The 26467-nt window shown below is 48.1% G+C and overlaps 1 protein-coding gene across 2 annotated transcripts in view; it reads left to right on the top strand.

Moving 5' to 3' along the window:
• Positions 1 to 26467, top strand: part of LOC129711817 (syntaxin-binding protein 1) — a 107522-nt gene that overhangs the window by 27482 nt on the left and 53573 nt on the right. For both annotated transcript variants that reach the window (XM_055659751.1, XM_055659752.1), the window contains exon 2: positions 22345 to 22394. In XM_055659751.1, the coding sequence (XP_055515726.1) occupies positions 22345 to 22394 (50 nt within the window). The remainder of the gene's footprint in view (positions 1 to 22344; positions 22395 to 26467) is intronic.

Here is a 26467-nt window from a genome sequence, read left to right as displayed (position 1 = left end):
TTTATAAACTGGCACCTGTAGTTCTTTGTGTCCCTTTTATCTTAGCCATATATAGTTATAGTGGAGCAGACAAAATGTGTAGGAAAGAACTGCAGATATTGGTTTACACCGAAGTTTGACACAAACTACTGGATTAACTCAAGAGAATAGGAATAGGTGAAGACCCTTCTTCAGACTGAGAGTCGGGGGAGAGTGAAACTAGAGATGTTGTGTACAGGCCACCTAACAGTATTTGTGGAGTTGGGGATGGCATCAAACAGGAAATTAGAAATGCGTGCAACAAAGGTAAAACAGTTATAATGGGTGACTTCAATCTACATATAGATTGGGTGAATCAGATTGGCAAGGGTGCTGAGGAAGAGGATTTATTCGAATGTATGTGGGATAGTTTTCTAAACCAACATGTATAGGAACCAACAAGAGAGCGGTTATTCTAGACTGGGTATTGAATAATGAGGAAGGGTTAGTTAACAGTCTTGTTGTGCATGGCCCCTTGGGCAAGAGTGACCATAATATGGTTGAGTTCTTCATTAGGATGGAGAGTGACATAATTAATTCAGAAACGAGGGTTCTGAACTTAAAGAAAGGTAACTTTGAAGGTATGAGACATGAATTGTCCAAGATAGACAGGCCAATTCTTAAAGGGTTGACGGTGGATAGATTCTTAAAGGGTTGACGGTGGATAGGCAATGGAAGGCCTTTAATGACTGCATGGATGAACTACAAAAATTGTTCATCCCAATTTAGCAAAATAATAAATCAGGGAAGGTAGTGCATCCGTGGATAACAAGGGAAATCAGGGATAGTATCGAAACCAAAGATGAAGCATACAAATTAGCCAGAAAAAGCAGCCTACCAGAGGACTGGGAGAAATTCAGAGTCCAGCAGAGGAGGACAAAGGGATTAATTAGGAAAGTGAAAATAGATTATGAAAGAAAACTGGCAGGGAACATAAAAACTGACTGCAAAAGTCTTTGTAGATATGTGAAGAGAAAAAGATTAGTTAAAACACACGTAGGTCCCTTGCAGTCAGAAACAGGTGAATTGATCATGGGGAACAAGGACATGGCAGACCAATTGAATGACTACTTTGGTTCTGTCTTCATTAAGGAAGACATAAATAATCTGCCGGAAATAGCAGGGGACCGGGGGTCAAATGAGATGGAACGGAGTGAAATCCAGGTAAGCCGGGAAATGGTGTTAGGTAAATTGAATGGATTAAAGGCCGATAAATCCCCAGGGCCAGATAGGCTGCATCCCAGAGTACTTAAGGAAGTAGCCCCAGAAATAGTGGATGCATTAGTGATAATTTTTCAAAAATCTTTAGATTCTGGACTAGTTCCTGAGGATTGGAGGGTAGCTAATGTAACCCCACTTTTTAAAAAGGGAGGGAGAGAGAAAATGGAGAATTACAGACCAGTTAGTCTAACATTGGTAGTGGGGAAAATGCTAGAATCAGTTATTAAAGATGAAATAGCACACATTTGGAAAGTGGTGAAATCATTGGACAAAGTCAGCATGGATTTATGAAAGGTAAATCATGTCTGACGAATCTTATAGAATTTTTCGAGGATGTAATTAGTAGAGTGGATAAGGGAGAACCAGTGGATGTGTTATATCTGGACTTTCAGAAGGCTTTCGACAAGGTCCCACATAAGAGATTAGTATACAAGCTTAAAGCACACGGTGTTGGGGGTTCAGTATTGATGTGGATAGAGAACTGGCTGGCAGACAGGAAGCAAAGAGTAGGAGTAAACGGGTTCCTTTTCAGAATGGCAGGCAGTGACTAGTGGGGTACCGCAAGGCTGTGCTGGGACCCCAGCTATTTACAATATATATTAATGATTTGGACGAGGGAATTGAATGCAACATCTTCAAGTTTGCTGACGACTCTAAGCTGGGGGGCAGTGTTAGCTGTGAGGAGGATGCTAGGAGGCTGCAAGGTGACTTGGATAGATTGGGCGAGTGGGCAGATGCATGGCAGATGCAGTATAATGTGGATAAATGTTAGGTTATCCACTTTGATGGCAAAAACAGGAAAGTAGACTATTATCTGAATGGTGGCCGATTAGGAAAAGGGGAGATGCAATGAGACCTGGGTGTCATGGTACACCAGTCATTAAAAGTAGGCATGCAGGTGCAGCAGGCAGTGAAGAAGGCGAATGGTATGTTCGCATTCATAGCAAAAGGATTTGAGTATAGGAGCAGGGAGGTTATACTGCAGTTATACAGGGCCTTGGTTTGACCACACCTGGTGTATTGCGTACAGTTTTGGTCTCCTAATCTGAGGAAAGACATTCTTGCCATTGAGGGAGTACAGAGAAGGTTCACCAGACTGATTCCTGGGATGTCAGGACTTTCATATGAAGAAAGACTGGATAGACTTGGCTTGCACTCACTTGAATTTAGAAGATTGAGGGGGGGATCTTATAAAAACTTACAAAATTCTTAAGGGGTTGACAAGCTAGATGCAGGAAGATTGTTCCCGATGTTGGGGAAGTCCAGAACAAGGGGTCACAGCTTAAGAATAAGGGGGAGGTCTTTTAGAACCGAGATGAGAAAAACATTTTTCACACAGAGAGTGGTGAATCTGTGGAATTCTCTACCACAGAAGGTAGTTGAGGCTCGTTCATTGGCTATATTTAAGAGGGAGTTAGATGTGGCCCTTGTGGCTAAGGGGATCAGGGGGCATGGAGAGAAGGCAGGTACGGGATACTGAGTTGGATGATCAGCCATGATCATATTGAAGGGCGGTTGCGGATAAAGGGCCGAATGGCCTACTCCTGCACCTAATGTCTATGTTTCTATATAAGAAATGGTACAAAGAACAAATTAATAAAGGGTATCCAAAGGGACAAATCAAAACCAGTAACGATGATTAAGAAAAGGTGGAGCCCACAAGGGTCCATTGTTGGCTGTGGAGAAGGTGATAATGAGTGATACACACAGTGAAACTCAGCAGGACGACAGTGAAACTAGTGGGATGACTTCGGTGGGAGAGGGATGGAGAGAGAGTGAAAACAAGGGTTACTTGATGTTTGCGAAATCAATATTAATACCACTGGGGTGTAAACTGCCCAAGCGAAATAAGTGGGTTAAACAATGCCATTTCATTCTAACTAATTCCTTCAGCCAGAGCAGTTGCCTGAAATCACGAGCTACCTAATGGGTCTGTTATCCAAGCCATTCCCCTCCACTCCTCTTGTTAGCTCCACATTTCTTCATCTCTTCCACCAGATACCTCTAGGACTGAGACTGTCAGATTACTATGTCATCTGATGTGCCAGACCCTGCATTTGATAATGTGCAGAATGCATGATGAATGCCAACTATTTGAGTAGGAAGGAACTACAGATGCCAGTTTACACTGCAGATGGACACAAAATGCCGGAGCAACTTTACTGCTTGTATGCCTCGTTGTCACATTTCCCACAGCTAACAATGACACATTCTACATTTTCCTTGACTTTTGTCCACTTTGATCTCTCATATTCACACCTTACCCTTCCATATCTCTATGTCTCCCTCTCCCCTGATTCTCAGCCTGAAGAAGGGTCTCGACCTGAAAAGTCACCCATTCCTTCTCTCCAGAGAGTTTCTCCAGCATTTTGTGGCCAACTATTTGAGGACAATTAGCGCTGAAAGGTTGCCATTTGTTTCATTGGTCGAGGTGCATCCCTCTACAATAAAATTCAACGCTTCACACTCGACCTTGTGCCGACTCTGGCATTTTGCAATGTATTGTGAATATAGAAGTAATTAGTTTAGTTTAGTTTAGTCTAGTTCATTGTCATTTGTACTGAGGTACAGTGAAAGGCTTTTTGTTGTGTGCTAACCAGTCAGCAGAAAGACAGTACATGATTACAATCGAGCCATTTGATAAGGGAATCATAGTTAAAGTAATGAATGGTGAAGTAAGAGTAGAGATTGCACAGTCACGGTGTCACAGCGGTGCAGCGGTAGAGTTTCTGCCTTACAGCGAATGCAGCGCCGGAGACCCGGGTTCGATCCTGACTACGGGCGCTGTCTGTACGGAGTTTGTGTACGTTCTCCCCGTGACCTGCGTGGGTTTTCTCCGAGATCTTCGGTTTCCTCCCACACTCCAAACACATACAGGTTTGCAAGTTAATTGGCTTGGTAAATGTAAAAAATTGTCCCTAGTGGGTGTAGGACAGTGTTAATGTGCGGGGATCGCTGGTAGGCGATCGGCCTGTTTCCGCGCTGTATCTCTAAAATTAAAACAAAAAAAGTAAGAGTGTGGAGCAATTGTAATGTGTGATTGTAGATCTACTTCTGTGGCAAGCACGCACATAGTCACCTGTGTTGGGCGCCATCTTGGAAACAATCAATATTTGAAATCATTTTGAATTCAATGATTCAAACCTCATTCACCATTTTATTTCTGACATCCTGCAAGGGCATCAACTGTGAAAGAGCCAAAGGTTGCACTTCTGTCATCTTATTATCAAATAATGGCTGCACCCAAGAGCAAAGGTAGAAAATAACTCTAATAAAAGGGTCTGAAGAAAGGTCTCGTCCCAAAACATCACCCATTCCTTCTTTCCAGATATGCTGCCTGTCCCGCTGAGTTACTCCAGCATTTTGTGTCTTTCTTCTGATAAAGGCGTATCCTTTTGTTTCATTGCCGACCGTTGACATTGTGAACAGCAACACTGGGCATTCCCTGCATGACTGATCACTTGCACAAATACAGCTTACCCGTGCAAAGACATCGTCAAACACAAGGATTAGAGGTGACCTGGTCTGTGACGGTGAACAATAAGTCGCAACATTTCCTGCAGAAAGAGCAGGTGACAAAGTTCAGCCCATTTTCCTCCCTTTGTTAAGATTTCCGCTGCATTACAAGTAACAAGGTTTGTAATGCAGTGATATCCCTAATAGGAGGGAAATTAAAATAGGCAAAAACAATAGCATCTCGATTTCCAAAAATGAGCCTTTTAACTCGGTTAATTAATATTGCGACTAATGTATCATTGATCTGAGATTAGAACAATTAGCTGCGCTGTGCCCAGGGTTTTCTGCTGGAAGTGGATGAGATGTCATTTGATAGCAGATGGCTGCAGCGGTGAAATTACAGACGGCTGCTGTTTGCAAATGGTGCTGCACCAGGATTTCTGCAAAGGATTAGAACGGCTGGGACAAGGATCCGATTGAAATCTATTTCTCACGGCAGCTGAGCTGAATATGAGTTAACACACTTTCATGAGAGGAATTGAGCTGCTGTGAAGACGTTGATGATCGGATCGATTTCTTATTCTATGTCTAGTTGTGGCACAGTGTCAGCCTTGCTTCAGGTTCGATGAAAATGGGAGGCATTTGCAGCAAACATAATCAGTAAGTGACTAAGCGAACAGCATCTCTAAGCCAGTGATATGTCGCTGTTAATTCTGCTCTCATGTCACCTTATGCGGCTTGTGTTAAATCTAAGGTAGACACAAAATGCTGCAGTATTGTGTTAAATCTAGTTTCAAATGCAACTTGTTTGACTGATGAGACTGAATATATTAAATATTCAGAATTTTAAATGGACTTTGCTCAATTTTCTTTGAAACACAACAAGGATGTGTAGGAAGGAACTGCAGGTGCTGGCTTACACTGAAGATAGACACAAAATGCTGGAGTAACTCAGCAGGTCAGCCAGTATCTCTGGCGAGAAGGAATGGACCCTTCATCTCTCCATCACCTTACAAGATCCTGTTAAAGGCAGAGCTGGACAAATCCAGACTGCATTTATTGTTTCCCAAATATAAAAGTATATATGAAGATAAGCAATGAGAATGACAATGGGCTGTAACAGAATTCCCTAAACTTGGCCCTTTCCCTTTCTATTAAAACTAAAGAACATTAAATACAGCTAAAAAAAAAGACACAAAGTGCTGGAGTAACTCAGCGGGTCAGGTAGAATCTCTGGAGAACACAGACCTTCGATGACTTTTGGGTCAGTGGGGGGGGGACTGGGGTGTGTGTGGGGGGGGGGGGGGGGGGGGGGGGGGGGGGGGGGGGGGGGGGGGGGGGGGGGGGGGGGGGGGGGGGGGGGGGGAAAGCTGGAAGAGAGGAGGGGCAGGACAAAGCCAGGCATAGAGTAGGTGGTGGATAGACACACAGTGCTGGAGTAGAGGAGGTGCACGGGAACCTCTGTCTCACCTGGAAGGACTGCTGAGGTCCCTGGGCAGAGTCGAGGGAGGAGGTGCAGGGACAGGTGTTGCATCTCGTGTGGTTGCAGGGGAAAGTACCAGGGGTGGGGGTGGTTTGGGTGGGAAGGCGCGAGTGAACCAAGGAGTTGTGGAGGGAGTGATCTCGGTGGAAGGCAGAAAGGAGTGGAGATGGGAAGATGTGATTGGTGGCGGGGTCATGTTGGAGGTGAAGGAAATGATGGAGGATGGTGTGTTAGATATGGAGGCTGGCGTGGGGAAAGGTGAGGACCAGGGCTACTCTGTCCTTGTTTCATTTGCAGGCAGGGGGAGTGAGAACAGAACTGAGAGATACAGAGGAGACATGGGTGAGGGATCTATCTATGACAACAGGGAGAAGGGGGGGGGGAGATGCGGTGAACACAGAGACATTGGGAGTAAGGAATAGTGTCATTGCAGGAGGCAGAGTGGGAGGAAGTTTTGTGTCTACCTTAGATTTAACACAAGCCGCATAAGGTGACATGAGAGCAGAATTAAGAGAGCAGGACGAAACAAGAAGTCTGTCAGGGCAAGTCCAGAACCAGGGGTCACAGTTTAAGAATAAGGATTAGGCCATTTTGGACTGAGATGAGGACAAACCATTTCACCCAGAGTTGTGAATCTGTGGGATTCTCTGCCACAGAAAGCAGTGGAGGCCAATTCACTGGATGTTTTCAAGAGAGAGTTAGATTTGGCTTTCAGGGTAACGGAATCAAGAGATATGGGGAGAAAGCAGGAACGGGGTACTGATTTTGGATGATCAGCCATGATCATGTTGCTGGGTCGAAGGGTCGAATGGCCTACTCCTGCACCTATTTTGTATATTTCTATGTAAGTCCTGTTTGTAAAGGAGTTAGAGGACAGTGCAGGGCTGGAGAATGATACAGATGGAGGCTGTGGAGGGGTGTTTTTCTATGGGGTCATGGTCAAGGGATGAGTATGAGGAGGTGTCAGGGCATTATCATCTGGCCTCAGCACGTGAGAGGTCAGCCCACCACACTATAATGATGTCTTTCTTGTCCGTGGGTTTATAGGGCTTGTCCCACCAGCTTGCGATTGCATGCGTCTAGCGCAACCAAACGTGGCGGCTTGAGCCGTACGGCCTCGGGGGGCCGGACCCACTTCCAACCGCGGAGGTGTATGGAGTTGTGCGGGGCCGGTGGGACCAGCTCCGCACAACTCCATACGGCTCCGGCGATCGAAGTGGGACCGGCCCCGCGAGGCCGTACGGCTCAAGCGACCATGTTAGGTCGCGCTCGCCGCATGCAGTCGCAAGCTGGTGGGACAAGCCCTGAAAACCAAAGTTAGGATTAGTTCTGAGTGAGCGGAGGGCTATGTGTTCAAAGCGGGTGATATTGCAGAGGGGGTAAGGGGAGTGGTGATGGCTAGTTGGTTGATGTTAACTTGTTGCTCAAGAATGTGTGATGTAATTTCCTTTTGAACTAACCTTTAACCTGAGATCGACAGAATGACTCCAGATTTTGTACAGGAACCAAGCACAAGCCCTTGTTTCTATAATTAGATTATTTCTGTATCATGAAACTAAACTAATCCTTCCTGCGTTTTTCAGATAACAATTAAGGAGAATAGGATGCCAACAAATTAGAATAAAAAACAATTCAAACGTGTAAAAGAATGGAGATGTGGTAACAATGCAGCGAATCAACTGTTGTTCCATTACCTTCACAGAGTCACTAATCATTGCCCACATCCCAGACATTCATAAAAAATAAACCCTGAGTGTTGCCCATTCACTAACTAGTCATTAATACCTTCCCTTCAACAACAGAAATGATAGAATTAATACAAAGATTCAATGTTATACCTGCCCTGTGAGTTCCTGGTGTCCTATTTAATTAATAAACCTCTTGGTGTTCCTCCTGACATGCAATTAGTCAGAGATACTGAAGCATCGTGTGGGCATTGGTCGATGTGACCGGACTAAAGGGCCTGTCCCACTTGGCGATTTTTTCGGCGACTGCTGGCATCATATCAGGATCGGCAAAAGATTTTGAACATTTCAAAATCCAGCGGCGACAAAAAAAATGTTGCGACACGTGAAAAAACACCGCGCGTCATACGTCATCATGCCGCGTCACCGCCGCATCACACCGCAAATCTTTCCGTGACCTGATATGTAAAGCCCCTGTCCCACTTGGGCGACCTCCACCCTGACCTCTGGCGAGTTTGCTCCGCGACCCATAGTCGCGGCAAGGTCGTCACGAGGTCGTAGGAGGTCTTCGTCTTCGTGGTCGAGAGTGGTCTCCGCGTAGTCGAGGCTTCAGCGGTCGCGGTGTATTTTTCAAGATGTTAAAATTTGACCGCGACTAAAAATAGGTTGCTGTGGGGAAATTGATATTTTTTTAGTCGTAGGTCTAGTCGAAGCCGGTCGTAGCCGGTCGTTATGCTAGTCGTAGGTAGTCGAACGTGGTTGAAGGTAATAGCTCCGGGGTGAAATAAAGGTCAGTAGAAAAAAAAAGGTAATTTAAACAGCAGAACGTCACCTCTGTCACTCCAAGGAACGTTCATTCATAGCTGGAGAGTTTTTTGGAGAGGAGACTTGTGTTTTAGAGATGGCACCAAAAAGGCAGCAGCGCTGGAGGAGGGCTCAACCCTAAAATAAAACCTGCCATGCAGGTGTTGCCCACCCAGGAGGAGGAGTGGCAGGAGGTGATGCCACAGGAGGTGATAGTGCAGGAGGAGGTAGCCCTGCATGAGAGACCCCTGGAGGAGGAGACCAGGGAGGTAGTATATGTCCCCACCACCACCCCATCCTTCACTGCCTCATTTGAAGGCAGCAAAGCAGCCCTTTCTCCTGTGTCTGACACAGCATCAGAGGCAGATGCCCCATTGGTGGTGAGGGAGGGCTGGAGGAAGGTTATGCCCTACACCTTCACCAGGCAGCAGGAGGGGGAACTTGAGGAATGGTTCCAGCAGAATGCCATCCTGTACGATAAGGAAAATGAGGGGTACAGGGACAGGGACAAGAATGGCATGCTTGCCATCCACTGCCCCACATGTGTGCTTAAAGTTCCATCTTTTGTCAAAGCCCAGCGCCACTCTCTTCCAGTCATCTGGTGTACTGGGACAGTCCATCACATCATCTCCATTCACCCATTGAGACCTCTTCTTGTGCTTCCTCTTCACCCTTGCTCTTCCCCTTCTGCCTTTCTTAAAAGGCTGCTGAAGCAAAAGGGCTGCTGCAAACGGCAGTAGTTGTATTTTTACTAACATCATCCAAACTAGTTCCTTCCTTGCTTGCATGGTTCAGAATGATTTACAAAAAACCCTGGGAGGCATTTTTTAGTGAGAAAAAAAATGCAGACATGACATCATTTTATCAGGTGATCATTTGAGCTGTGGACACTCGTCACTGGTCGTTGTTGGTTTTCGGTGTGGTCCTCTGAGGTGGAAGGGAGTCGTGCTCATTCATGGACCAATTTAGCCAGAGGCCATCCTCGAGTAAAACGTACATGGTCAAAGCCGGTCTTCAACAAGGTCGAAGGAGGTTTTCTTCATTGTCGAGGGAGGTCTTCAACATAGTCGTAGGAGGTCGTACACATATTTGAGGAAGGTCGTAGGAGGTCATAGGTCACCGCGACCTTGATGTTTTTTTTAGTCGCTTAAGGCTGCTAGAGGTCGCGGTGGAAGTCTCCCAAGTGGGACAGGCCCTTTAGTCAATGATGCTGGCGGTCGCTGAAAAAAAATCGCCAAATGGTGTCTTTGGTGCTTGTGTATAAGACAACGATTTAACAACCAGCCAATTTCCCTCTATCAACACTCTCCTCTGCCTAGCAGAGCAGGTCCTCACTCTCAACAACTGCTCCTTTGATTCCTCCCACTTCCTCCAAGTCCAAGGAGTAGCTATGGGCACCCGCATGAGCCCCAGTCTTGCCTGTCTCTTTGTAGGGTACGTTGAGCAATCCCTGTTCGAGGTATACACTGGCCATATCCCCAAACTCTATCTCCGCTGCATTGATGACTGCATCGGTGCTACTCCCTGCACCCATGCACAACTCACTGGCCATTAACTTTACGACTAATTTCCATCCTGCACTCAAATTCACTTGGACCACCTCCAACATCTCCCTACTGTTTCTAGATCTCACCGTCTCCATCACAGGAGACAGACTATCAACTGACATCTATTATAAACCCTTTGATTCCCACAACTACCTCCACTTCTTCCCACCCTGCTTCCTGCAAAGACTCTACCCCCTACTCCCAATTCCTCCGTCTATGTCACATCTGCGCCCAAGAAGAGGTGTTCCATACTAGAACATCCGAGATGTCCTCATTCTTTAGGCAACGGGGGTTCCCCTCTTCCACCATAGATGAAGCCCTCACTAGGGTTTCCTCACTATCCCACAGCCCTGTTCTTGCTCCCCCTCCCCCTAGTTCTTACCTTCCACCCCATCAGCCGTCGCATACACCACATAATCCTCTGACATTTTCGTCACCTCCAACGGGATCCGCCACTAGCCACGTCTACCCATCTCCACCCCTTTCCACATTCTGCAACGACCGTTCCCTCCGCAACTCCCTGCTAACCTTGTCTCTTCCCATCCAAACCACCCCCTCCTCAGGTACTTTCCCCTGCAACTGCAGGAATTGCAACACCTGTCCCTTTTCCTCCCCCCTCGACTCCGTCCAAGGATCGCGACCGTCTTTTCAGGTGAGGCAGAGGTTCACTTGCACCTCCTTCTTCCTCCTCCACAGCGGTTCCAGGTGTGGTTCTCCTGTATATTGCCGAGACCATGCGCAGGCTCGGGAATCGTTTCACCTCCACTCAGCCCGCCTGAACCCACCTGATCTCCCGGTTGTTCAGCACCTTAAGTCCCTCTCCCATTCCCACACTGACCTTGGGCATCATTTGGAGTATTGTGTGTAGCTCCGGCAACATTACAGGGAGGATGTGGAAAGGGTGCAGAGGTTTACCAGGATGATGGTACACAAAAATGCTGGAGAAACTCAGCGGGTGCAGCAGCATCTATGGAGCGAAGGAAATAGGCGACGTTTCGGGCCGAAACCCTTCTTCAGACTGATGGGGGGTGGGGGGGAGAAGGAAGGAAAAAGGGAGGTGGAGGAGCCCGAGGGCGGGGGGGATGGCAGGAGACAGCTCGAGGGTTAAGGAAGGGGAGGAGACAGCAAGGGCTAGCAAAATTGGGAGAATTCAACGTTCATGCCATCCCGTCGCAAGCTGCCCAGGCGGAATATGAGGTGCTGAATCTCTCCCTGCACTGGAGACCCGACCTTTTCTCGTCGGGTCTCAGGTGTCGTTGAGGCCGCAACGAGGAGCGGCCTCCAACAGGAAGAAGCCGGGGACTCTGGTGCCGACTCACCTCACCGTCGCGGAGCTGGCCGAGACCGGAGCGGGTGGAGCGGTGGAGGAGCGCTGCCGCTGCCGCTGCTGCTGCTGCTGCTGCTGCTGCCGATGCCGCTGCTGCTGCTGAGTCGGAGGCTGCTACTGCGGGTCTGCGGACGGCTCGGACGACCCCGCGCGGCTCCCTGGAGGGAGACCGCTTTTCAGGGCTCCTGCAACGGCGAATTCTCCCGCCCGTGTTGCGGGGTCGAAGAGCTCCTGGAGCGGGGCCTGACACCACTGCCCCGCGCGGCTGGAATGGCTGCGGGACTTTGCGAGCGCGCACTGGGGGGCTCCAACACCAAGACCCGGTGTGCGGCCTCGCACCACCCGGCGTGGCTTCAATGGCCGCGGGACAATCGCCATCGCCAGCCGGGGGCTTTGACTTTGACTCTGACATCGGGGGGGGGGAGAGTGCAGTGGAGAGATAAGTTTTTTTGGCCTTCCATCACAGCTATGTGATGGATGTTTATGTTAAATGTAATTATGTTGTGTCTGGGGTCTATTTGTGTGTAATGTATGGCTGCAGAAACGGCATTTCGTTTGGACCTCCAGGGGTCCAAATGACAATTAAATTGACTCTTGACTCTTGACTCTTGACTCTCTTGTGCTGTTCCTCCAATTTCCGGTGTTGCTCACTCTGGCAATGGAGGTGACCCAGGACAGAGAGGTCGGATTGGGAATGGGATGGGGAGTTGAAGTGCTGAGCCACCGGGAGGTCAGGTTGGTTATTGCGGACTGAGCGGAGGTGTTCGGCGAAACGATCGCCCAACCTCCGCTTAGTCTCCCCGATGTAAATCAGCTGACATCTAGAGCAGCGGATGCAGTAGATGAGGTTGGAGGAGATACAGGTGAACCTTTGTCGCACCTGGAACGACTGCTTGGATCCTTGAATGGAGTCGAGGGGGGAGGTGAAGGGACAGGTGTTGCATTTCTTGCGGTTGCAACGGAAAGTGCCCGGGGAAGGGGTGGTGCGGGAGGGATGGGAAGAATTGACAAGGGAGTTGCGGAGGGAGCGGTCTTTGCGGAAGGCAGACATAGGGGGGAGATGGGAAGATGTGGCGAGTGGTGGGGTCACATTGGAGGTGGCGGAAATGGCGGAGGATTATTTGTTGTATTTGCCGGCTGGTGGGGTGAAAGGTGAGGACCAGAGGGACTCTGCCCTTGTTGCGAGTGCGGGGATGGGGAGAGATGATGCCTGGATTAGGGGGTGTTAGCTACAGGGAGAGGTTGGACAGACTTGGATTGTTTTCTCTGGAGGGTGAGAGGTTGCGGGAAGACTTGATAATAAAATGATGTGAGGCATAGATGGGTTAGGCAGAACCTTTTTCCCCAGAATGGAAAAATCAAATACTGGAGAGCATAGTTTAATAATGATGTGTGGAGCAGGGTTTTCACACAGAGGGTGGCAGGTGCCTGGAACGTGCTGTCAGGGGTGGTGGTTGAAGCAGAAACGTAGTGGAATTTAACAGACGTTTGGATAGGCACGTGGATATAACCATATAACCATATAACAATTACAGCACGGAAACAGGCCATCTCGACCCTTCTAGTCCGTGCCGAACACATAATCTCCCCTAGTCCCATATACCTGCGCTCAGAATATGCAGTGAAAGGCGGGATATGGGTTATGTTCAGATAGATAAGTGATGGTCTTGGCATCATCATATTTGGCACAGAGGGCTGAAGGGCCTGTCTTTGTACTGTACTGTTCTATGTTTTATATTAATGTCTTAAGGGCCAGTCGCACTTGGGCGTCATTTACGCGTCACGTAGGTGGCGCGAGAAGATTTTGTGAATCCCAAAATCATGGGGCGCTGCGCACGACCGCGCGTCACTGCCTACGTCACCACGCACCATGTGCCCGTAATGCACGGCATGCTCCCGTAATGCACGCCATGCTCCCGTAATGCACGGCATGCTCCCGTAATGCACGCCATGCGCCCATAATGCACGGCATGCGCGGATCACCTGTGCGTCACGACGAGCGCGACATGCGTCATGACGCGTAAATGATGTCGCTTAAATGATGCCCAAGTGGGACAGGCCCTTCAGATGCTGCCTGACCCGCTGAGTTACTGCATCACTTAGAAACATAGAAACATAGAAATTAGGTGCAAGAGTAGGCCATTCGGCCCTTCGAGCCTGCACCGCCATTCAATATGATCATGGCTGATCATCCAACTCAGTATCCTGTACCTGCCTTCTCTCCATACCCCCTGATCCCCTTAGCCACAAGGGCCACATCTAACTCCCTCTTAAATATAGCCAATGAACTGGCCTCAACTACCCTCTGTGGCAGAGAGTTCCAGAGATTCACCACTCTTGGTGTCATGTGGGACCATGGGACCACTTGGTGTGTAATTTTCACTGTACATTGATGTAGTGTACAGTTCCAGCACAACCTCCTGCATCTTATATTATACGCCAGCGATTAAATGAGGGCATTCTTAAAAAATGCATTATTGAAGTGTTCTGGTATGTTTAAGGATCAGTTCTGTGACTTGTCGAATCTTCTCGGTATGCTGCCACTTAGCGTGTGTGTGTTGGCACCTCCACAATACATGGTCCCACATGACACAAAAGAGCAGCAATATTACTGTGTTTGATGCTGAGAAAGCAGGGTGCTGTAATGAGAGCATGTTATAATGACTGCTCTTTTCATACTGACACTAGAAACACTGTAATTACACTGTGTGAGATTGTAGCATTTCCTGAAAGCTCCAATCTGCCCAGTAAGTTTAATGAACCACTTCGAATGGTATGGTACTTTATTTGTCACATGTGTCACGGAAAGGGGAAAGGGGTGGAGATGGGAAGATGTGGCTGGTGCTGGGATCCCGTTGGAGGCGGTGGAGATGTCGGAGGATTATGTGCTGTATGTGCTGGCCCCAACCACCTTGTTGAATGGATGATTGCAGCAGCTTGGGCCAACAGGGTGAGCCCCTAAAGTTCGTGACCCTTCCTCAGACTGCAGTGGGGGGAGGGGAGAAGGCTGAAAGAGACGAGGGGGCAGGACAAATAAAAAATGGGAGGTGTAGCAATACACTTCCAAGAAAATCAGGAGTGTAGAAGGGGCACATGAGATATCTTCGGCAAATAAGGTGAGGGTGAATCCAAAGAAATTCTCTATTAAGATCGAAAGAGAGAAATAGAGAGAAAATAGGGACCTCTCAATGATCTGTGCAGTGAAATTAATTTTGATATACAGTTCAGTACCAGTACCACTGTACATAAGCACATAGATACATGTTAGATATGCATCTAAGATAAATGTACAGCAGCAGTAGACTGAGGCAGTATACAGCGTCGCCTGTTTGGCACCATTTTGTCCCAGTTGTTGTAAGTTTAGTTTTAGTTGAGAGATACAGTGTGGAAACAGGCCCTTCGGCCCTCCGAGTCTGTGCCGACCAATGATCCCTGCACACTAACATTCTCCTACACACACTAGGGACAATTTACAATGATACCTTCTTCTTCTTGCGATTGAAGCAGCAGAAGTTATGTAACGGCCTCCAGGCACTGCAGCCAGTTAGGCCTGCTGGATTCAGCTGCAGCAGGGTGATGCCATCCAGTTCAACATCCGTAGGTGCCCGCCCTAAAGAGGGTGCATGGTTGGCGTCAAGCTGCGGCGACTGAGGTTGCATTATTCCTGCTGCTGTCTCTGTTTGTTGTCGTTGGCCTGACTGAGGTCAGTTGACAGGACACGTCACGGGGAGGTCGACAACACGAGGCCCACAATTATACCAAAGGCAATGAACCTACAAATCTGTGGGTTTGTAATGTGGGAGGAAACCGGAGATCCCGGACAAAACCCACTCGGTCACGGTGAGAACGTGCAAACTCCGCACAGACAGCACCTGTAGTCATGATGGAACCCGGGTCTCTGGCACTGTGAGGCAGCAACGTTACAGCTGCGCCACCGCGCTGCCCACTGGATACTCATTTATTCAGTCTAACTTGCCAACAAGCACAGGGCCAGAATCTAAGAGCAGGGTGGCTTTGGTACAGCTCTTTATATCTGAAGAAGGGTCTCAACCCGAAACGTCACCCATTCCTTCTCTCCAGAGATGCTGCCTGTCCCGCTGAACTACTCCAGCAATTTGTGTCTATCTTCAGCTCTTTATATAACGTTGATTTAGACCACACATGGAGTACTGTGTGCAGTTTTGTCGCCAGACTATAGAAAGAACGAGAATAAGTGGGACCTGTTGGGTCCCAGATTCACACAGGTTGGCTGGACCCCCAATGCAATATTCCACCTCTCCACCAATTCCAATATTGGTGGCCAGTGGGGGTAGGGGGGGGGGAGGGGGGAGGGGGACGTGGGGGTGGGGGGGGGGGGGGGGGGGGGGGGGGGGGGGGGGGGGGGTTTGGAGGGCTAGCATGGGTGTTGTGTGTCAAGTCAAGTCAAGCACAGTGAGTGCAGGGCCAACAATCCATTTCAATCCATTTAAAGTCAAGTCAAGCACAGGGTAGGCGGGGCCAGCCGACAATACAATCCATTTGCTTTCATTTCAGGTGAGGCCAAGCAAAGAAAAAGGCAAAGCAAAAGCAAATGCACATGGCAGGCCAAACAACTAATTTCATTTCATTTCATTTCCATTTCCATTTCAATTTCAAGCAAAGGGCAGACCAAACAACTCATTTCATTTCATTAAGGGCTAACAAATCATTTATTGCAAGCACATAAAGGGTTAACCACATAAAGCACATAAAGGGTAGACTCACATTTCAGTAGAATCACAGTTCAGTAGATTCACAGCAGAATCATAGTTGTGGCCTCTCCCTCGCGATCTTTCAGAGTGACTGACTCACGTCCAGGCATCCGGGGTTTTATAGTCCTGCCCCCCCGGAATGAGCATTACCTTCATCATGGTGATTGACAGGCGAGAAGACAAATCAACTGATCTCAAGAGTTTTTAAACATGCATAACTTTTTTATTTTTCATCGATCAGGAAAATCCCCGGGGCTGCCTCAGCGGAGGACGACTGTGAATAAGATGGTCAAAAATCATAGCGATATATGGTAGTGTTTTTTCTAAAATCAATATACAGCGCAGACAGGAAGTGGTCAAGATGAGACTTTTAGTTATATAGATGTGATGTTTTGGATATGATTTTCCACGCACAAAAGCACGATGACTATCCTTTATCAGCCCTTGACTATCCAAATGCTGGTAGATCCCGTCCATCACAATAGTTTCCAGGACCTTTCCCACCATTGCTGTCAGGCTCACTGGCCTGTAGTTCCCTGGCTTGTCCTTGCTCCTCTTCAGGCACCACAGTGGTGCAGCGGTAGAGTTGCTGCCTCACAGCCAGAGACTCGGGTTCGATCCTGACCTCAGGTGCTGTCAGTACAGAGTTTGAAGATTCTCCCTGAGACCTTGGGTTTCCTATGGGTGCTCCAGTTTCCTCCCACACCCCAAGGACGTACAGGTTTGTAGGTTAATTGGCTTCTGTAAAAATGTGTTAAATCCCTAATGTAGGATGGAACTAGTGTATGGTTGCTGTGGACGTGGTGGGTCGAAGGGCCTGTTTCCACGCTGTATCTCTAAAACTAAAACTAAAACTTAAATAAAGAGTTAAGTCAAGAGTGTTTTATTTCTATAATGTCCCGAAAAGGAACAACTACATTTGTACTTGTGGCAGCACAACAGATATGTAAATAAAGGCACAGCATTACTGCCCTGTAGTCTGCCAGACCTCTCCTCTTGTTGATGAAGATGCAAATATCTCCCAGCAATGACTGCACAAGCTTCCCATAATGCACTTAGTCTTGCAGCCAGGGGCTTATCCAACTTTATGCACTCAAGATTGCCAACATCTCCCCTTCTGTGTAAGAAAAAACAGCAGATGCTGGTTTCAATCGAAGGTAGTAACTCAGCGGGACAGGCAGCATCTCTGGAGAGAAGGAATGGGTGACGCTTCGGGTCGAGACCCTTCTTCAGACTGATGTCAGGGGAGTGGGCGGGCCAAAGATGGAATGTAGCCGGAGACAGTAAGACTAGTGGGAGAACTAGGAAGGGGGAAGGGGAGGCGATGCACTTCAACTCCCCCTCCCATTCCTACACTGACCTTTCTGTCCTGGGCCTCCTCCATTATCAGAGTGAGGCCCAGCGCAAATTGGAACAACAGCACCTCATATTTTGCTTTGGTAGTTCACACCCCAGCGGTATGAACATTGACTTCTCTAACTTCAGATAGCCCTTGCTTTCTCTCTCCACCCCCTCCCTCTTCCCAGTTCTCCCACTAGTCTTACTGTCTCCGGCTACACTCTATCTTTGGCCCGCCCATTCCCCTAGCATCAGTCTGAAGAAGGGTCTCGACCCGAAACGTCACCCATTCCTTCTCTCCAGAGATGTGGCCTGTCCTGCTGAGTTACTCCAGCATTTTGTGTCTTCCCTTCTGTAATGTGGATTGTTTCAGGATAACTCTATCCTCTTCCTTGAAGTCCCTACGTACTATACCCTTCTCCTTGATCAATATAGATGGGAACTCACACCTCCTGTGGCTCCACACATATACGGTCTTGTTGATCACATCAGTAAGGGGTCCTTATTCTCTCTCTCTTTCTCTCTTTTGGTCTTAATAGAGAATCTCTTTGGATTCACCCTCACCTTATTTGCCAAAGATATCTCATGTGCCTCTACTGCCCTCCTGATTTTCTTGCAGGCGATTGCTACACCTCCTATTTTCTATTTGTCCTGCCCCCTCCTCTCTTCCCGCCTTCTCCCCTCCACCCACTGCAGTTTGAGGAAGGGGGTCCCAATCTTTAAGAGTCAAGAGTGTTTTATTGTCATATGTCCCGAATGGGACAATGAAATTCTTACTTGCTGCAGCACAACAGAATATGTGAAGATGCTGCTGCAATCATCCAATCAACAACGTGGTTGGGGCCAGTTGCATGTAAATATAAAATGGCTAATTGGCGTCTGGGGCCGGGACTCTTCTTCAGACTGGTTGTGCTGGGATGGAGGGAGAGAGGGACGGAAGGGGGGAAGGGGGGAGGGGCAGGACTAAGGTTGGCGAGTGCTAGGTGGATACAGGTGATATGCAGAGGGTTGGACAAAGGTCGTAGATGGAAAGGCACAAGGTGTGAGATAAGGTTAGAAGCGGTACGAATTGTGAAGCCAGAGGATGGAAGATAGGTGGCTGTGGCGGGGGATGGGAAAGAAGTGGGTGTGGATCAAGGTGAGTACAGGGGAGGGGGGTGGGTGGGAATGGGGTGTTTGTGGGTCACTAGCCTAAAATGAGAGAATTCAATGTTCAAGCTACCCATTGGGCCCAAGTCTATCTAACTTTTCATATACACTTGTATAAGTGTATTTCAATGCTATGACAGTATCTGTCTCAACTACCTCCTCTGGTAACTCGTTCCATGTACCCACCACTCTCAGTGGAAAAGTCGCCCCTCAGGTTTGTATTAAATTTTATCCCTTTGACATTAAACATATGCAGTCTGGATTGAAAAAACTGTGCATTAATTATATCAATTCACCTCGTGATTTTATACACCTCTATAAGATCACCCCTCAGCCTCCTGCGTTCCAAGGAATAATGTCCAAGCCTGCCCAACCTCTCCCTACAGCTCAGGCCGTCAATTCCTGGCAACACCCTTGTAAATCTTCTCTGCACTCTTTCCAATTTAATGACATGCTTCCAAAAGCAGTGAGACTAAAATCGAACACAGTACTCCCATGTATGGCCTCACCAATGTCTTGTACAACTGCAACATAATCTCCCAACTTCTATACTCAATATCCTGACTGATGAAGGCCAACGTACCAAAAGCCTTCTTGACCACTCTCTCTATCTGTGGCACTACATTTGGGGAACTATGTACCTGTAGTTCTAGATCCCTCTGCTCCTCAACACTCACCAGGACCCTGCCATTCACTGTGAAGGTCCTGCCCTGGTTTTAATATGCAGCAACTCATGCCTATCTTCATCATTCCTCAGCCCACTTGCTCAACATCCTGCTGTAATATTTGGAAACCATCTTCACTATCTATGATAACCTCCCACTTTCGTGTTGTTTGCAAAGTTATTATTCACGCTTTGTACGTTCTCATCAAAATCGTTGATATAAACTACAAACAGCAATGGGCCCAGCATCCTGAGGTACCCACCTCTAGTCACAGGCCTCCAGTCTGAAAAACACCCTTTCACCACCACCCTCTGCTTCCTTCCATGAAGCCAATTCTGTATCAAGGTTACTAGCTCTCCCTGTATCCCAACACGATGTAACCTTCCAGTGCAGCCTACCATGCTGAACCTTAGCCTCATCAAAGACTATGCCTGGTCTCATCAATGTAAAGGAGGCCACATCGGGAACACTCATAAGGTTAGAGGAGGTGCACATGAGCCTCTGTTTCACCTGTGTGCCTGGATGGATAAGAGGGAGGAGGAGGTGTAACATCTCCTGTGGTTGCAGGGGAAAGAAGGTACCTGGGGAGGGGGTGGTGTGGGTGGGAAGGGATGCGTGATACAACGAGTTGTGGAGGGAACGGCCTCTCCGAAGGTGGAAAGGGAGGGAGATGGGAAGATGTGACTGGTGGTGGGATCACGTTGGAGGTGGTGGAAGGCTGGTGGGGTGAAAGGTTAGTTTAGTTTGAAGATGCAATATGGAAACAGGCCCTCCCCCCAGCCCAGCGATTTACACTGGTTCTATGTAATGGAGGAAGGAACTGCAGATGCTGGTTTAAACCAAAGAAAGGCACAAAAAGCTGGAGTAACTCAGCGGGACAGGCAGCAGCATCTCTGGAGAGAAGGAATGGGTGACATTTCTGGTTGAGTCTGAAGAAGGGTCTCAACCCAAAAACGTCACCCATTCCTTCTCCCCAGAGATGGTGCCTGTCCCGCTGAGACTGCAGCTTTTTGTGCCTCTGTCACTAGTTTTCTGTTATTCCACTTCCACATCCCACACACTGGGGACAATTTACAGAAGCCAATTACCCAACTAATCTACACGTCTTTGGAACGTTGGAGTGAAACAGAGCACGGGAAGAAACGCACGCGTTCACAGGGAGAACATGCAAACTCCGTACAGACAGCACCCGTAGTCACGATCAAACCTGGGTCTCGGGTGCTGTGAGGCAGCAGCTCTACCCGCTGCACCACTGTAAGAACCAGGGGAGGGGGTAGAACCAGTTCTATCTGGAGGGAGGGGGAGCGAGTGCGTAACTAGGGGACACAGAGGAGACGTGGGGTGAGGCTTCCATTGGGAGGTGGCGGAAGGTGGGGGGGGGGGGGGGTGGGTGGGGTGGGGGGGGGGGGGGTGGGGGGGGTGGTGGGGGGGGTGGGGGGGGGGGGGGGGGGGGGGGAGGGGGCACATTCACTAAGAGCTTTAGATGTTCTATAATATAAAGGCTCATTATTAGAGCAGTTGTGATGGAAACAGTAGAATGGGGTTGAGGAAAAGATAGATCATCAAATGGCAGAGTGGACTCAATGTGCTGAATGACCTAATTCTGCTCCTATGTCATGAGGCAGAGAATTTGGGATTAGGGGATAGCATCTTTCCAAGAGGCTGGATGGGAAGAGGTGTAGTCCAAATAACTGTGGGGTCAGTGAGTTTGTAGTTCCCTCCCCCACTCTTTTCTGTGCCCCATGTGAACGCGCCCAATACCCCCAATAGGAGCAAAGAGGTCCTTCTGCAGTTGTACAGAGCCTTAGTGAGACCACACCTGGAGTATTGTGTGCAGTTTTGGTCCCCCTATTTGAGGGAGGACATTCTTGCTGTTGAGGGAGTGCAGCGTAGGTCCCGGGATGGCGGGACTGTCATATGCTGAGAGAATGAAGCAGCTGGGCTTGTACACTCTGGAGTTTAGAAGGATGAGAGGGTATCTCATTGAAACATATAAGATTGTTAAGGGCTTGGACCCGCTAGAGGCAGGAAACATGTTCCCGATGTTGGGGGCGTCCAGAACCATGGGCCACAGTTTAAGAATAAGGTGTAAGCCATTTAGAACGGAGACTCTTTCTCACAGAGAGTGGTGAGTCTGTGGAATTCTCTGCCTCAGAGGGCGGTGGAGGAAGGTTCTCCGGATGCTTTCAAGAGAGAGCTAGATAGAGCTCTTAAAAATTGCGGAGTCAGGGGATATGGGGAGAAGGCAGGAACGGGGTACTGATTGGGGATGGCGGTGCTGGCTCGAAGGGCCAAATTGCCTCCACCTGCACCTATTGTCTATTGTCTATTGTCTATTGTCCCCTTCACCCGACCCTTTCAACTGCATTCCTTCCTCTAGCTTCACAATTTGCACCTCTTCTATTCTTATCTCATGCCATTTGTCTTTTCACCTCTGGCCCATGTCCAAATATCTGCCGATTAAACTATCCCCCCCACTTGTGTCACTCCACGTACTTTGTTCAGTCTCCTCCGGCTTTCTTCCTCCCAGCCCACTACTTGCAATCAGTCTAAAGAAGGGTCCTGACCCAAAGCATCACCTCTCCATGTTCTCCAGAGATCCTAGATAGACACAAGGTGCTGGATTAACCCAGCGGGTCAGGCAGCAGCTCTGGAGAAAAAGGATGGGTGATGTTTCAGGTTTCAACTCTTCTTCACAACCAAAACATCACCATTTTCTCCAGAGATGTTGCTCCAACCATTAGTGTCTCTCTTCGGTCTAAGCCAGCATCTGCAGTTCCTTTCTATACATTCTCCAGTGATCCTACCTGTTCCTCAGCACTTTGTATCTTTTCACATAAACCAGCATCTGCAGTTCCTTGTGTTTACAGACAAAGTCCTGTGTTCACTTGATCCTAATGTTTTTTTCTTTCTGATTACAGAAATTATGAATGATGTCATCAAGAAGGTGAAGAAGAAGGGAGAATGGAAGGTAATGAAAGCCTGCGTTTGTACCAGTGTTGCTGTTTGGACTCTAGTGAGTAATGACTGGAAGAGTATTGTCGCTTGAGGATTATTTGTGAATTGTGAAAGATTTACATAAAGGAGCAACTGTTTCCAGTACCCAATTTCCAGTGTGGGGCGGCACGGTGGCGCAGCGGTAGAGTTGCTGCCTCACAGCGCCAGAGACCCGGGTTCGATCCTGACCACGGGTGCTGTGTGTACGGAGCTTGTATGCTCTCCCTGTGACTTGCGTGGGCTTTCTCCGGGATCTTCGATTTCCTCCCAAACAGGTTTGTAGGTTCAATGGCTTGGTATAATTGTAAATTGTCTCGAGTGTGGAGGACAGTGTTAGTTTACTGGGGGTCGCTGGTTGGCGTAGACTCGGTGGATCGAGGGGCCTGTTTCCGCACTGTATCTCTAAACTAAACTAAACTAATGACTGAGTATGAGATGTGCAGCAATGGTAAGCACACAGGAACTGGAAGAGCCATGGGAACAGAAACCTCAGAGTTGTGGATTCTCAGTTGTAGAGAATATTCATTGTAAAAATGGAGATATTTGTGGGTAGTTCAGGTGAACAGGTAGGGATGTGGGCAAGACCCAGGGCCAGGTGAAGACGGTTCAAGGTCTGTTCCTCTTTCCTATTCATGCAGTCTCATAGAACATTGCCTGGAAGAAAATAATGTGGGAATTTGGGGAAAGCATTGGTGAATAAGATAGCACAGACTTGATGGGACGAATAACTGTGCTGTGGTAATACATGGTCTGATGTGGCCACTGAAGAATTGAGAGCTTTGCACAGTTAAGGACTTATCAGGGTGCAACGTGGTTGACCAGGATAATATTGTTCTTTCAGGGGCTCATGCATTACAAACTAGGCCGGATTACACAAGATATGTGTAGGAAGGAACTGCAGATGCTGGTTTAAACTGAGGATAGACACAAAATGCTGGAGTAACTCAGCAGGACAGGTAGCATCTCTGGAGAGAATGAATGGGTGACGTTTCAGGTCGAGCCCCTTCTTCAGACTGAAAGTCACGAGAGATATAGACAATGATGTAGAGAGATATAGAACAAATGAATGAAAGGTACAGTATGCAAAAAATTACCAATGGTAAAGGAAACAGGCCAACTGTTTGTTGGATGAGAACAAGAAGCTGGTGTGACTTGGGTGGGGGAGGAATAGAGAGAGAGGGAATGCAGAGATTACTTGAAGTTAGAGAAGTCAATATTCATACGACTGGGTTGTAAGCTGCCCAAGCGAAATATGAGATGCCGTTCCTTCAATTTGCGTTCAGCCTGACTCTGACAATGGAGGAGACCTAGGATAGACAGTCCTCGGCCATTGTGGCAAAGAATTCCACATATTCACCACTCTTTGAGCTACAGGGAGAGGTTGAGTAGGCTGGGTCTCTATTCCTTGGAGCGCAGGAGGATGAGGGGTGATCTTATAGAGGTGTATAAAATCATAGATGGGGGTGGACGCACAGAGTCTCTTGCCCAGAGCAGGTGAGTCGAGGACCAGAGGACATACTTTATGGTGAAGGGGGAAAGATAGGAATCTGAGGGGTAACATTTTCACACAAATGGTGGCGGGTGTATGGAACAAGCTGCCAGAGGAGGTAGTCTAGGCAAGGACTATTGCAACTTTTAAGAAACAATTGGACAGGTACATGGATAGGACAGGTTTGGAGGGATATCAGCCAAATGCAGGCAGGTGGGACTTGTGTTGATGGGACATGTTGGCTGGTGTGAGCAAGTTGGACTGAAGGACCTGTTTCCATGCTGTATCAGTCTATGACTCTAGGTTCTGTTCAAAACTCATCAACATAGAATAGAGAAAATAGGTGCAGGAGTAGGCCATTCGGCCCCTCAAGCCAGCGCTGCCATTGAATATGATCATGGCTGATGATCTAAAACCAGTACCCCGTTCCTGCCTTCGCCCCATATCCCCTGATCATTAAACATCAGATCCAAGTCATTAAACTAATCCAACTAATGGCGGTGGTGGGAGAAAGCGAAAGTGAGCAGCTGTGAATGATTTGCGATCCTGCACGCCGTTCATTCACACGGTGCCTGATGTTCCACGAGCGGGCGCGACGTCCGTGCACATGGGAGGGTGGGCCCGACGTCCCGGGCACGTGGGAGGGTGGGCGCGATGGCCTGGGCACGTGGGAGGGTGGGTGCGATGGCCTGGGCACGTGACCACAGAGGGGCAGCGGCTGGAGGAGATGGGGCAGTAAGGAGGGTCACGGTGTCGGCCATGGTAGCCAGCTGGGTGAGTACAGGCCCTGCCTGCAGCCGCTGCACAGAGTGACCATGGAGGGAGACCAGATCATCGCACTGGCTCAGGATGATCCCCGTCTCATCAATGCAGTGATTCATGCCATTATAGTGAGAGTATAAGGTACTGTTTTCTCCTCAGGCCAAGATCAGGCATCTCATAGACCTGGAAGTTATAAGATTGCACCAGTATGTGCAGGCTCTCTGCATGCTGTTTCACAAGAGCATCTATTGTACTCATCTATAATGTGATAGCATAGAGAGCATCTCCGTCTATGTGACAATTGTAATCTATAAATTACAAATCTGAATTTCTGGAAGAGCGCGAATGAAGGTAGCAATAGGGGGACAGGACAGATGAATGTGTGTGTGCCTGTGGAGTTTGTGCAGGGGACAGGAATTCAGATTAGATTAAGAAAGATTAATCAAGAAAAGATTAGACATGATTACAATCAAGCCATCCACAGCGCATAGATAAAGGATAAATGGTACAACATTTAGTGCAGGATAGTCCGAATAAAGATAGTTCTAAGGTCTCCAATGGGGTAGATGGGGCTCGGAACGGCACTCTAGTTGGTGAGAGAACCATTTAGTTACCTGATAAAAGCTGGGAAAGAACTGTCCCTGAATCTGGAGGTGTGCGTTTTCAAACTTTTGTACATTTTGCCTGATGGCAGAGGGGAGAAGAGGGAGTGTCTGGGATGATTATGCTGGGGGCCTTGCCGAGTCAGCGTGAAGTGTAGATGGAGTCAATGGAAGGGAGGTTGGTCTGAGCTACATCCACAACCCTCTGCAATGTTTGCGTTCTTGGATGGAGTTGTTCCCAAACCATATTGTGGTGCATCCTGATAAAATGCTTTCCGCAGCACATCTGCAGAAGTTGGTGAGAGTTGTTGGGAACTTGCCGAACCTCCTCAGCCTTCTGGGGAAGTATAGGTGTTGGTGTCCACAGCTGGTTCTTGTCCACAGCTTTGATGTGTCTGGTCCGGGGCACATTGGTGGTGATATTTACTCCCAAGGAACTTGAACCTTTTGACCATCTCTATTTCAGCGCCAACAATGTATAGCCGGGTGCATGTATGGTTTCACTTCCTGAAGTCAGTCACAATCTCTGGTATCTTGCTGACATTAAGAGGGAGGTTGTTGTCTTGGCAACACGTACCCAGGTGCTCAACCTCCTTCCTGTCTCACTAACTTGATTGGGTTTCTTGAGGAGGTGACAAAGGAGATTGATGAGGGTAGGGCAGTGGATGTTATATACATGGATTTCAGTAAGGCTTTTGATAAGGTCCCTCATGGTAGACTGATCCAGAAGATTAAGCTGTATGGGATTCACTATGACTTGTTCGTATGGATTCAGAATAAGCTTATTCATTGAAGACAGAGGGTTGTGGTGGAAGATCAACATTCAGGCTGGAGATCTGTGACCACTGGAGTTCTGCAGGGATCTGTGCTGGGACCCCTGCTGTTTGTGATACATATAAATGAGCTGGATGTAAATGTAGATGGGTTGGTGAGCACGTTTTCTGCCAACACCAACACTGGATTTCGTTGTCTCTAATGCATTTCGTTGGATGTACACTGACAAGACAATTAAAATTGAATCTGAATCTGAAATTGCTGATGGTGAGAAATGCTATCAGAAGATACATCGGGATATGGGTCAGCTGCAGAAATGGGCAGAGACATGGCAGATGGAGTTTAACCCGAATAAGTGCGTTGCACTTTGGCAGGTTGAGTGTAAGGGGAGAATATACAGTCAATGGCAAGCCCCTTTAC

Source organism: Leucoraja erinacea, chromosome 31 (assembly GCF_028641065.1).
Source record: "Leucoraja erinacea ecotype New England chromosome 31, Leri_hhj_1, whole genome shotgun sequence".
NCBI lineage: Eukaryota > Metazoa > Chordata > Chondrichthyes > Rajiformes > Rajidae > Leucoraja > Leucoraja erinaceus.
The sequence above is the reverse complement of the archived record's forward strand: the minus strand, read 5'-3'. Positions and strand labels throughout refer to the sequence as shown.